Raw genomic sequence first — 12,717 nt, 5'->3', positions numbered from 1 at the left:
GCTCAGTTTTGGCTCAGTTTGGCTCAGTTTGGCTCAGTTTTGTCTCAGTTTTGGGTCAGTTTGGGTCATTTTGGCTCAGTTTTGGGTCAGTTTGGGTCATTTTGGGTCAGTTTGGGTCAGTTTGGCTCAGTTTTGGCTCAGTTTTGGCTCATTTTGGCTCAGTTTGGCTCAGTTTTGTCTCAGTTTTGGCTCAGTTTGGGTCATTTTGGCTCAGTTTGGGTCAGTTTGGCTCAGTTTTGGGTCAGTTTTGGCTCAGTTTTGGGTCAGTTTGGGTCATTTTGGCTCAGTTTTGGGTCAGTTTGGGTCATTTTGGCTCAGTTTTGGCTCATTTTGGGTCATTTTGGGTCATTTTGGCTCAGTTTGGGTCAGTTTGGCTCAGTTTTGTCTCAGTTTTGGGTCAGTTTGGGTCATTTTGGGTCATTTTGGCTCAGTTTTGGGTCAGTTTTGGCTCATTTTGGCTCAGTTTGGCTCAGTTTTGTCTCAGTTTTGGGTCATTTTGGGTCATTTTGGCTCAGTTTGGGTCAGTTTGGCTCAGTTTTGTCTCAGTTTTGGCTCAGTTTGGGTCATTTTGGCTCAGTTTGGCTCAGTTTTGGGTCAGTTTTGGCTCATTTTGGCTCAGTTTGGCTCAGTTTTGTCTCAGTTTTGGGTCAGTTTGGGTCATTTTGGCTCAGTTTGGCTCAGTTTTGGGTCAGTTTTGGTTCATTTTGGCTCATTCTGGGTCCTTTCGGCTCCCTCCGGGCGCGGCGCAGATCAAGAGCGGCGAGAACGCCGCCAGCATCGCCGGGGACCTCGCTCGCCTCACGCGCGGCCCCGTCTACGCCGGCGACGTCAGCTCGGGCGTGCGGCTCCTGGAGCAGCTCCTGGACATCCTGGACGCGCAACTGCAGGCGCTGCGGCCGCTGGAGAGGGAGTCCGCGGGCAAGAACTACAACAAGGTCAGGGGCACCCATAGGGGATACAGGGACTGCCCCATAGGGGATGCAGGGACTGCCCTATAGGGGATGCAGGGACAGCCCCATAGGGGATGCAGGGACTGCCCCATAGGGGATACAGGGACTGCCCCATAGGGGATGCAGGGACTGCCCCATAGGGGATGCAGGGACAGCCCCATAGGGGATGCAGGGACTGCCCCATAGGGGATGCAGGGACAGCCCCATAGGGGATGCAGGGACTGCCCCATAGGGGATACAGGGACAGCCCCATAGGGGATACAGAGACTGCCCCATAGGGGATACAGGGGCTGCCCCATAGGGGATGCAGGGACTGCCCCATAGGGGATACAGGGGCTGCCCCATAGGGGATGCAGGGACTGCCCCATAGGGGATACAGAGACTGCCCCATAGGGGATGCAGGGACTGCCCTATAGGGGATACAGGGACTGCCCCATAGGGGATACAGGGACTGCCCCATAGGGGATGCAGGGACTGCCCTATAGGGGATACAGGGACTGCCCCATAGGGGATGCAGGGACTGCCCCATAGGGGATACAGGGGCTGCCCCATAGGGGATGCAGGGACTGCCCCATAGGGGATACAGAGACTGCCCCATAGGGGATGCAGGGACTGCCCTATAGGGGATACAGGGACTGCCCCATAGGGGATACAGGGACTGCCCCATAGGGGATGCAGGGACTGCCCTATAGGGGATACAGGGACTGCCCCATAGGGGATGCAGGGACTGCCCCATAGGGGATACAGGGACTGCCCCATAGGGGATACAGGGACTGCCCTATAGGGGATACAGGGACTGCCCCATAGGGGATGCAGGGACTGCCCCATAGGGGATACAGGGGCTGCCCCATAGGGGATGCAGGGACAGCCCCATAGGGGATACAGGGACTGCCCCATAGGGGATACAGGGACAGCCCCATAGGGGATGCAGGGACTGCCCCATAGGGGATGCAGGGACTGCCCCATAGGGGATACAGGGACTGCCCCATAGGGGATACAGGGACAGCCCCATAGGGGATACAGGGACAGCCCCATAGGGGATGCAGGGACTGCCCTATAGGGGATGCAGGGACTGCCCCATAGGGGATGCAGGGACTGCCCTATAGGGGATACAGGGACTGCCCTATAGGGGATGCAGGGACTGCCCCATAGGGGATACAGAGACTGCCCCATAGGGGATACAGAGACTGCCCTATAGGGGATGCAGGGACAGCCCCATAGGGGATGCAGGGACTGCCCCATAGGGGATACAGGGACAGCCCCATAGGGGATACAGGGACAGCTCCATAGGGGATGCAGTGGCTGCCCCATAGGGGATGCAGGGGCTGCCCCATAGGGGATGCAGGGACTGCCCCATAGGGGATGCAGGGGCTGCCCCATAGGGGATGCAGGGACTGCCCCATAGGGGATGCAGGGGCTGCCCCATAGGGGATGCAGGGACTGCCCCATAGGGGATGCAGGGACTGCCCCATAGGGGATGCAGGGACTGCCCCATAGGGGATACAGGGACTGCCCCATAGGGGATGCAGGGACTGCCCCATAGGGGATACAGGGACTGCCCCATAGGGGATGCAGAGACTGCCCCATAGGGGATACAGGGGCTGCCCCATAGGGGATGCAGGGACAGCCCCATAGGGGATACAGGGACTGCCCCATAGGGGATACAGGGACAGCCCCATAGGGGATGCAGGGACTGCCCCATAGGGGATGCAGGGACTGCCCCATAGGGGATACAGGGACTGCCCCATAGGGGATACAGGGACAGCCCCATAGGGGATACAGGGACAGCCCCATAGGGGATGCAGGGACTGCCCTATAGGGGATGCAGGGACTGCCCCATAGGGGATGCAGGGACTGCCCTATAGGGGATACAGGGACTGCCCTATAGGGGATACAGGGACAGCCCCATAGGGGATGCAGGGACAGCCCCATAGGGGATGCAGGGACTGCCCCATAGGGGATACAGGGACAGCCCCATAGGGGATACAGGGACAGCCCCATAGGGGATGCAGGGACTGCCCTATAGGGGATACAGGGACTGCCCCATAGGGGATACAGAGACTGCCCCATAGGGGATGCAGGGACTGCCCCATAGGGGATGCAGGGACAGCCCCATAGGGGATGCAGGGACTGCCCCATAGGGGATGCAGGGACCCCAAAGCACCACAGCAAGGTCAGGGCACCGCCAACATGGGCAGGACACCCCAAAACTGCCCTTGGGGACCCCAAAACCTGCCCCAGCGATCAGAGTCCCCCTGCCCCACACATTGGGGGTCCCAGCCCCACACTTGTGGGTCCGGCCCCACCGGTGCTGTTGTTTCCCCCCCCCCCAGATGCACAAGCGTGAGCGCACCTGCAAGGATTACATCAAGGTGAGTGGGGCGGGGAGAGGGCGTGGCCTGAACCATGGGGGCGTGGCCTGAGGAAGAGGGGGCGTGGCTTGGCGGGGGGGTAGGGATCAGGTGGGCGTGGCCGGTGGGGTGCATGTGTGGGTGGAGCCTGTGGCTGTGGGCGAGGCCTGAACGGAGGGGGCGTGGCCAGATGATGGGTCTAATCTTTGGAGGCGTGGCTTGAGGGCGGGGGTGTGGTTTATGTACAGGGGGCGTGGCCAGAGGGGCTGCATCACCAGGCGGCGCCTGTGAAAGGGGGCGTGGCCTCGGGATGGGCGTGGCCTGATGATGGGTTAGATGGTATCTAAGTGTTGGGGGCGTGGCTTGGAGGGCATGGGCGTGGCTTTATGCATAAGGGGCGTGGCCTGACGGTGGGTGAGGCGGGGTCTAAATGGTGGGGGCGTGGTTTATGCATGGGGGCGTGGCCAGCAGGGATGCGTCCGTGGGCGGCGCCTGTGAAAGTGGGCGTGGTCTCATCTGAGGGGCGTGGCTTGGTGATGGGTTAGATGGTATCTAAGTGGTGGGGGCGTGGCTTTGAGAGCATGGGCGTGGCTTTATGCGTAGGCGGGGTCTACGTGGTGGGGGAGTGGCCAGAGGGGATGCGTCAGGGGGCGTGGCCTCGGGGTGGGCGTGGCCTAATAGTGGGTTAGGCGGGGTCTACGTGCGGGGGGCGTGGCTTACGCATGGGGGCGTGGCCAGCGGGGATGCGTCAGTGGGCGGCGCCTGTGAAAGGGGGCGTGGCCTAACGATGGCTTAGGCGGGGTCTACGTGCGGGGGGGGGGGGGCGTGGCTTGCGCGTGGGGGGGGCGTGTCCTCGGGGTGGGTGGGGCCGCGCTGACACCGCCCCCCCGCAGGCGGTGGTGGAGGCCGTGGACAAACCTCCTGCGGCCGGAGGCGCTGGAGTCGTGGCGGGACATGGGGGGCGCGCAGCGGGCGCACACGGCCACGCTCCTGCTCGACGTCCTCGAGGAGGGCGCCTTCCTCCTGGCCGACAACGTCCGCGAGCCCGCGCGCTTCCTGGCCGCCCGCCCCAACCTGGGTGAGCGCCGCCCCACAGAGCCCCGTGCGCCCCATAGAGCCCAGTGTGCCCCAAAGAGCCCCATGTGCCCCACAGAGCCCCGTGCGCCCCATAGAGCCCAGTGGTGCCCCATAGAGCCCCATGTGCCCCACAGAGCCCCGTGCGCCCCATAGAGCCCAGTGTGCCCCATAGAGCCCAGTGCGCCCCATAGAGCCCCGTGCGCCCCATAGAGCCCCGTGCGCCTCCATAGAGCCCAGTGCGCCCCATAGAGCCCAGTGTGCCCCATAGAGCCCAGTGTGCCCCATAGAGCCCCGTGTGCCCCACAGAGCCCCGTGCGCCCCATAGAGCCCAGTGTGCCCCAAAGAGCCCAGTGCGCCCCATAGAGCCCCGTGCGCCCCATAGAGCCCAGTGTGCCCCAGAGAGCCCCGTGTGCCCCATAGAGCCCCATGTGCCCCACAGAGCCCAGTGTGCCCCATAGAGCCCAGTGCGCCCCATAGAGCCCCGTGTGCCCCATAGAGCCCAGTGCGCCCCATAGAGCCCAGTGTGCCCCAGAGAGCCCAGTGTGCCCCATAGAGCCCAGTGCGCCCCATAGAGCCCAGTGTGCCCCATAGAGCCCAGTGTGCCCCATAGAGCCCAGTGTGCCCCATAGAGCCCTGTGTGCCCCATAGAGCCCAGTGTGCCCCATAGAGCCCAGTGTGCCACATAGAGCCCAGTGTGCCCATAGAGCCCAGTGCGCCCCATAGAGCCCTGTGTGCCCCATAGAGCCCAGTGTGCCCCATAGAGCCCAATGCGCCACATAGAGCCCTGTGTGCCACATAGAGCCCCATGTGCCACATAGAGCCCAGTGTGCCCATAGAGCCCCGGGTGCCCCATAGAGCCCAATGCGCCCCATAGAGCCCAGTGTCCCCCCATGCTCCCCCCCCATTGCTATGGGGTGACCCCCCCCACTCCCCATAGCCCCCATGGTCCCCCCCCATCACTCCCGCAGTAGGGGGGGGGGCGCTGCGGTCCCGCAGGCGCGGCTGCCGGAGCACTTTGGCGCCCCCCTGTGGTCGCGGTGCGTGCGAGGCCCGTGTGCGCCCCTGCAGTGCTGGAGGTGTCGGTGCTGAGCACGGAGGGGCAGCTCCAGGAGCTCGCCTTCCCCCACGAGCTGGGAGGGGAAGCGCTCATCCAGCTCTCGGCCAACACCCTCAAACAGAACAGCCGCAACGGTGAGGGGCTGGGGGGGGGAATGGGGGCAATGGGGGCAATGGGGGGAATGGGGGCAATGGGGGTAATGGGGGAATGGGGGGAATGGGGGCAATGGGGGGGATGGGGGCAATGGGGGTAATGGGGGCAATGGGGGCAATGGGGGGGGATGGGGGGAATGGGGGTAATGGGGGCAATGGGGGGAATGGGGGGAATGGGGGGAATGGGGGCAATGGGGATAATGGGGGGAATGGGGGCAATGGGGGTAATGGGGGGGATGGGGGCGATGGAGGTAATGGGGGTAATGGGGGGAATGGGGGGGAATGGGGGCAATGGGGATAATGGGGGTAATGGGGGCAATGGGGGTAATGGGGGCGATGGGGGGGATGGGGGGGATGGGGGCAATGGGGGGGATGGGGGCAATGGGGGTAATGGGGGCAATGGGGGGGATGGGGGCAATGGGGGTAATGGGGGGGAATGGGGCAATGGGGGGATGGGGGGAATGGGGGTAATGGGGGCAATGGGGGGGATGGGGGCAATGGGGGTAATGGGGGGAATGGGGGCAATGGGGGGGATGGGGGCAATGGGGGTAATGGGGGTAATGGGGCAATGGGGGCAATGGGGGGATGGGGGTAATGGGGGGTAATGGGGGGAATGGGGGCAATGGGGGGGATGGGGGGAATGGGGGTAATGGGGGCAATGGGGGGAATGGGGGGAATGGGGGAATGGGGGCAATGGGGATAATGGGGGGAATGGGGCAATGGGGGTAATGGGGGCAATGGGGGTAATGGGGGTAATGGGGGCAATGGGGGGGATGGGGGTAATGGGGGCAATGGGGGTAATGGGGGGAATGGGGGGAATGGGGGCAATGGGATAATGGGGGTAATGGGGGCAATGGGGGTAATGGGGGCAATGGGGGCAATGGGGGGTAATGGGGGCAATGGGGGCAATGGGGGCAATGGGGGGAATGGGGCAATGGGGGGAATGGGGGTAATGGGGGTAATGGGGTAATGGGGGCAATGGGGGGCAATGGGGGCAATGGGGGTAATGGGGGTAATGGGGGCAATGGGGGGAATGAGGGGAATGGGGGTATTGGGGCATGGGGGCATGGGGCTATGGGCATCTATGGGGTACTGGGGGTATTGTGAGTTAATGGGGACAATGGCGGTATGGGGGCTATGGGGCTATGGGGCTATAAAGGCTATGGGGCTATGGGGGGCTATGTGGCTATAAAGGCTATGGGGCTATGGGGGGCTATGGGGCTATAAAGGCTATGGGGCTATGGGGCTATGGGGCTATAAAGGTTATGGGGCTATGGGGGGCTAATGGGGGGCTATGGGGCTATAAAGGCTATGGGGCTATGGGGGGCTATGGGGCTATGGGGCTATGGGGCTATAAAGGCTATGGGGCTAGGGGGCTAGGGGGCTAGGGGGCTATAAAGGCTAAGGGGGCTATGGGCTATGGGGCTATAAAGGCTATGGGGCTATGGGGCTATAAAGGCTATGGGGCTATGGGGCTATGGGGGCTATGGGCTATGGGGGCTATGGGGCTCTATGGGGGCTCTGGGGGTTGGGGAGGGCTCCAGTGGCTCCTCAGGAGGCTCCTGGAGGGGTCTTTGAGGAGTTTCAGGGGTCCCAGGAAGGTCTGGAGATGCTGGAATGGGGGCTCAGGGCTGGGGGGGGGCTGGGGGGGGGCTCTATGTGGGGCTCTATGTGGGTCTCTATGTGGGTCTCTATGTGGGTCTCTATGTGGGGCTCTATGTGGGTCACTATGTGGGTCTCTATGTGGGTCACTATGTGGGGCTCTATGTGGGTCACTATGTGGGGCTCTATGTGGGTCTCTATGTGGGGCTCTCTGTGGGGCTCTCTGTGGGGCTCTATGTGGGGCTGTGTGTGGGGCTCTCTGTGGGGCTCTATGTGGGGCTCTATGTGGGTCACTATGTGGGTCACTATGTGTGGCTGTGTGTGGGGCTCTATGTGGGGCTCTATGTGGGGCTGTGTCCCCCCCAGGGGTGGTGGAAGGTCGTCTTCATCCTCTACAACAACCTGGGGCTGTTCCTGCCCACTGAGAACGCGTCCGTGCGCCTGGGGGGAGAGGGGGGGCCCCGCGCCCCCCCCCTTGGTCGTCAACTCCCAGGTCATCGCCGCCTCCATCAACAAGGAGTCGAGCCGCGTGTTCCTCATGGACCCCGTCACCTTCACCCTGCCCCACCTCGAGGTGCGACCCCCGGAGACCCACTGGCACCCATTGACACCATTGACACCCATTGACACCCATTGACACCATTGACACCATTGACAGCCATTGACAGCCATTGACACCATTGACAGCCATTGACAGCCATTGACAGCCATTGACAGCCATTGACAGCCATTGACACCCGTTGACACCCATTGACACCATTGACAGCCATTGACACCCATTGACACCCATTGACACCCATTGACACCCATTGACACCCATTGACACCATTGACACGCATTGACACCCATTGACACCACTGACAGCCATTGACAGCCATTGACACCCATTGACACCCATTGACACCCATTGACACCATGACAGCAATTGACACCCATTGACAGCCATTGACAGCCATTGACACCATTGACACCCATTGACACCCATTGACAGCCACTGACTCCCGTTGACACCCGTTGACAGCCATTGACACCCATTGAGCCCCATTGACACCATTGACAGCCATTGACAGCCATTGACACCCGTTGACAGCCATTGACACCATGACACCCATTGACACCCATTGACACCCATTGACAGCCATTGACTCCCGTTGACACCCGTTGACAGCCATTGACACCCATTGACACCCATTGACACCCATTTGACAGCCATTGACACCCATTGACACCCATTGACACCCATTGACACCATTGACACCCATTGACAGCCATTGACACCCATTGACAGCCATTGAAAGCCATTGACACCATTGACACCCATTGACACCCATTGACACCCATTGACAGCCATTGACAGCCATTGACACCATTGACACCCATTGACACCCATTGACAGCCATTGAAAGCCATTGACACCATTGACACCCATTGACAGCCATTGACACCCATTGACAGCCATTGACAGCCATTGACACCCATTGACAGCCATTGACACCCATTGACACCATTGACAGCCATTGACAGCCATTGACAGCCATTGACACCCATTGACACCGTTGACAGCCATTGACAGCCATTGACAGCCATTGACAGCCATTGACACCCATTGACAGCCATTGACACCATTGACACCCATTGACAGCCATTAACATCCATTGACACCCATTAACACCCATTGAACCCCATTGACACCATTGACCCCCACTGACCCCCATTGCGCCCATTGCCCCCCATTGCCCCCCTCCCGCAGGCCAAGAACCACTTCAACGCCAACTGCTCGTTCTGGAACTACTCGGAAGCGCTCCATGGCCGGGCACTGGTCCACGCAGGGCTGCCGCCGGCTCAGCACCAACAGCACCCACACGTCCTGCGCCTGCAGCCACCTCACCAACTTCGCCCTGCTCATGGCGCACCACGACAGCTGTGAGCACCGCGGGGCGACGCCTGCTCATGGGTGCCCATAGGGGTGTGAGGGGGTGTCCGTAGGGGTGGATGGGGTGTCCATAGGGGTGTGAGGGGGGTGCCCATAGGGGTGTGAGGGGGGGTGTCCATAGGGGTGTGAGGGGGGTGTCCGTAGGGGTGTGATGGGGGTGTCCATAGGGGTGTGATGGGGGTGTCCGTAGGGATGTGGTGGAGGCATCCATAGGGGTGTGATGGGGGGTGTCCATAGGGGTGTGATGGGGGTGTCATAGGGGTGTGATGGAGGTGTCCATAGGGGTATGAGGGGTGTGTCCATAGGGGTGTGAGGGGGGTGTCCGTAGGGGTGTGATGGGGGTGTCCGTAGGGGTGTGATGGGGGTGTCCATAGGGGTGTGATGGAGGTGTCCATAGGGGTATGAGGGGTGTGTCCATAGGGGTGTGAGGGGGGTGTCCATAGGGGTGTGATGGGGGTGTCCGTAGGGGTGTGATGGGGGTGTCCATAGGGGTGTGATGGAGGTGTCCGTAGGGATGTGGTGGAGGCATCCATAGGGGTGTGATGGGGGTGTCCATAGGGTGTGATGGGGGTGTCCATAGGGGTGTGAGGGGGGTGCCCATAGGGGTGTGATGGGGGTGTCCATAGGGGTGTGAGGGTGGTGCCCATAGGGGTGTGATGGGGGTGTCCATAGGGGTGTGATGGGGGTGTCCGTAGGGATGTGGTGGAGGCATCCATAGGGGTGTGATGGGGGTGTCCATAGGGGTGTGATGGGGGTGTCCATAGGGGTGTGAGGGGGGTGCCCATAGGGGTGTGATGGGGGTGTCCATAGGGGTGTGAGGGGGGTGCCCATAGGGGTGTGATGGGGGTGTCCATAGGGGTGTGATGGGGGTGTCCGTAGGGGTGTGAAGGGGGTGCCCGTAGGGGTGTGATGGGGGTGTCCGTAGGTGTGTGATGGGGGTGTCCATAGGGGTGTGAGGGGGGTGTCCATAGGGGTGTGATGGAGGTGTCCATAGGGGTATGAGGGGGGTGTCCATATAGGTGTGAGGGGGGGTGCCCATAGGGGTGTGATGGGGGTGTCCATAGGGGTGTGAGGGGGGTGTCCATAGGGGTGTGATGGGGGTGCCCATAGGGGTGTGATGGGGGTGTCCATAGGGGTGTGATGGGGGTGCCCATAGGGGTTGTGATGGGGGTGTCCATAGGGGTGTGATGGAGGTGTCCATAGGGGTATGAGGGGGGGTGTCCATAGGGGTGTGATGGGGGGTGCCCATAGGGGTGTGATGGGGGTGTCCATAGGGGTGTGATGGGGGTGCCCATAGGGGTGTGATGGGGGTGTCCATAGGGGTGTGATGGAGGTGTCCATAGGGGTATGAGGGGGGTGTCCATAGGGGTGTGATGGGGGGTGTCCATAGGGGTGTGATGGGGGTGTCCATAGGGGTATGAGGGGGGTGTCCGTAGGGGTGTGATGGGGGTGTCCGTAGGGGTGTGATGGGGGTGTCCATAGGGGTGTGATGGAGGTGTCCATAGGGGTATGAGGGGGGTGTCCATAGGGGTGTGATGGGGGTGTCCATAGGGGTGTGATGGGGGTGCCCATAGGGGTGTGAGGGGGGTGCCCGTAGGGGTGTGATGGGGGTGCCCATAAGGGTGTGATGGGGGTGTCCATAGGGGTGTGATGGGGGTGCCCATAGGGGTGTGAGGGGGGTGCCCGTAGGGGTGTGAGGGGGGTGTCCATAGGGGTGTGATGGGGGTGTCCGTAGGGGTGTGATGGGGGTGTCCGTAGGGGTGTGAGGGGGGGTGCCCATAGGGGTGTGATGGGGGTGTCCATAGGGTGTGATGGGGGTTCCATAGGGTGTGATGGGGGTTGTCCATAGGGGTGTGATGGGGGTGTCCGTAGGGGTGTGATGGAGGTGTCCATAGACGTGTGATGGGGTGTCCATAGGGGTGTGAGGGGGGTGCCCATAGGGGTGTGATGGGGGTGCCCATAGGGGTATGAGGGGGGTGTCCATAGGGGTGTGATGGAGGCATCCATAGGGGTGTGATGGGGGTGTCCATAGGGGTGTGATGGGGGTGTCCATAGGGGTGTGATGGGGGTGTCCGTAGGGGTGTGAGGGGGGTGCCCATAGGGGTTGTGATGGGGGTGCCCATAGGCGTGTGATGGGGTGTCCATAGGGGTGTGATGGGGGTGCCCATAGGGTGGTGTGATGGGAGTGCCCATAGGGTATGAGGGGGGGTGTCCATAGGGGTGTGATGGAGGCATCCATAGGGGTGTGATGGGGGTGTCCATAGGGGTGTGAGGGGGGGTGCCCATAGGGGTGTGAGGGGGGGGGTGCCCATAGGGGTGTGATGGGGGTGTCCATAGGGGTGTGATGGGGGTGCCCATAGGGGTGTGATGGGGGTGCCCATAGGGGTATGAGGGGGGTGTCCATAGGGGTGTGATGGAGGCATCCATAGGGGTGTGATGGGGGTGTCCATAGGGGTGTGAGGGGGGTGCCCATAGGGGTGTGATGGGGGTGCCCATAGGGGTGTGATGGGGGTGTCCATAGGGGTGTGATGGGGGTGTCCATAGGAGTGTGATGGGGTGCCCATAAGGGTGTGAGGGGGGTGTCCATAGGGGGTTGTGAGGGGGGGTGTCCGTAGGTGTGTGATGGGGGTGCCCATAGGGGTGTGAGGGGGGTGCCCATAGGGGTGTGAGGGGGGTGCCCATAGGGGTATGAGGGGGGTGTCCATAGGGGTGTGATGGAGGCATCCATAGGGGTGTGATGGGGGTGTCCATAGGGGTGTGAGGGGGGTGTCCGTAGGGGTGTGATGGGGGTGTCCCGTAGGGGTGTGAGGGGGGGTGCCCATAGGGGTGTGATGGGGTGTGTCCATAGGGGTGTGATGGGGTGCCCATAGGGGTGTGATGGGGGTGTCCATAGGGGTGTGATGGGGGTGCCCATAAGGGTGTGATGGGGGTGTCCGTAGGGGTGTGATGGGGGTGCCCATAGGGGTGTGATGGGGGTGTCCATAGGGGTGTGATGGGGGGTGTCCATAGGGGTGTGATGGGGGTGCCCATAAGGGTGTGATGGGGGTGTCCGTAGGTGTGTGAGGGGGGTGCCCATAGGCGTGTGATGGGGGTGCCCATAGGGGTGTGAGGGGGGTGCCCATAGGGGTGTGAGGGGGGTGCCCATAGGGGTGTGAGGGGGGTGTCCATAGAGGTGTGAGGGGGGTGTCCATAGGGGTGTGATGGGGGTGTCCGTAGGGGTGTGATGGGGGTGTCCGTAGGGGTGTGATGGGGGTGTCCGTAGGGGTGTGATGTGGCACTATGGGGGTGTTCATAGTGAGGCAATGGGTCTCTATGGGCTCCCCATAGGGATGTGATAGGCGTTGCCTATAGGGATGCAGTGGGTCACTATGGGATGCCCATAGGGATGCAGTGGGTCACTATGGGCTGCCCATAGGGATGCAGTGGGTCACTATGGCGTAGCCATAGGGATTCAGTGGGTCACTATGGGGTAGCCATAGGGATGCCATGGGTCACTCTGGGATGCCCATAGGGATGCAGTGGGTCTCTACGTGGTACCCATACGGATGCCATGGGTCACTCTGGGATGCCCATAGGGATGCAGTGAGTCTGTATG

General features: G+C 61.7%; 1 protein-coding gene across 1 annotated transcript in view; it reads left to right on the top strand.

The window, feature by feature from the left end:
• Nucleotides 1–12,717, top strand: part of LOC308232665 (adhesion G protein-coupled receptor L1-like) — a gene marked incomplete at both ends in the record, with an annotated part of 49,216 nt that overhangs the window by 22,891 nt on the left and 13,608 nt on the right. The window contains 11 exon segments of the mRNA XM_080639893.1: nt 750–935; nt 3,284–3,322; nt 4,195–4,215; nt 4,217–4,379; nt 5,447–5,569; nt 7,556–7,563; nt 7,565–7,657; nt 7,659–7,763; nt 8,940–8,987; nt 8,989–9,108; nt 9,110–9,112. Coding sequence (XP_080496019.1) covers nt 750–935; nt 3,284–3,322; nt 4,195–4,215; nt 4,217–4,379; nt 5,447–5,569; nt 7,556–7,563; nt 7,565–7,657; nt 7,659–7,763; nt 8,940–8,987; nt 8,989–9,108; nt 9,110–9,112 — 909 coding nt within the window.

The sequence above is a fragment of the Psittacula echo genome (genome assembly GCF_963264785.1).
Source record: "Psittacula echo genome assembly, contig: SCAFFOLD_147, whole genome shotgun sequence".
Lineage (NCBI taxonomy): Eukaryota > Metazoa > Chordata > Aves > Psittaciformes > Psittacidae > Psittacula > Psittacula echo.
This window is presented reverse-complemented; position numbering and strand designations above follow the sequence as displayed.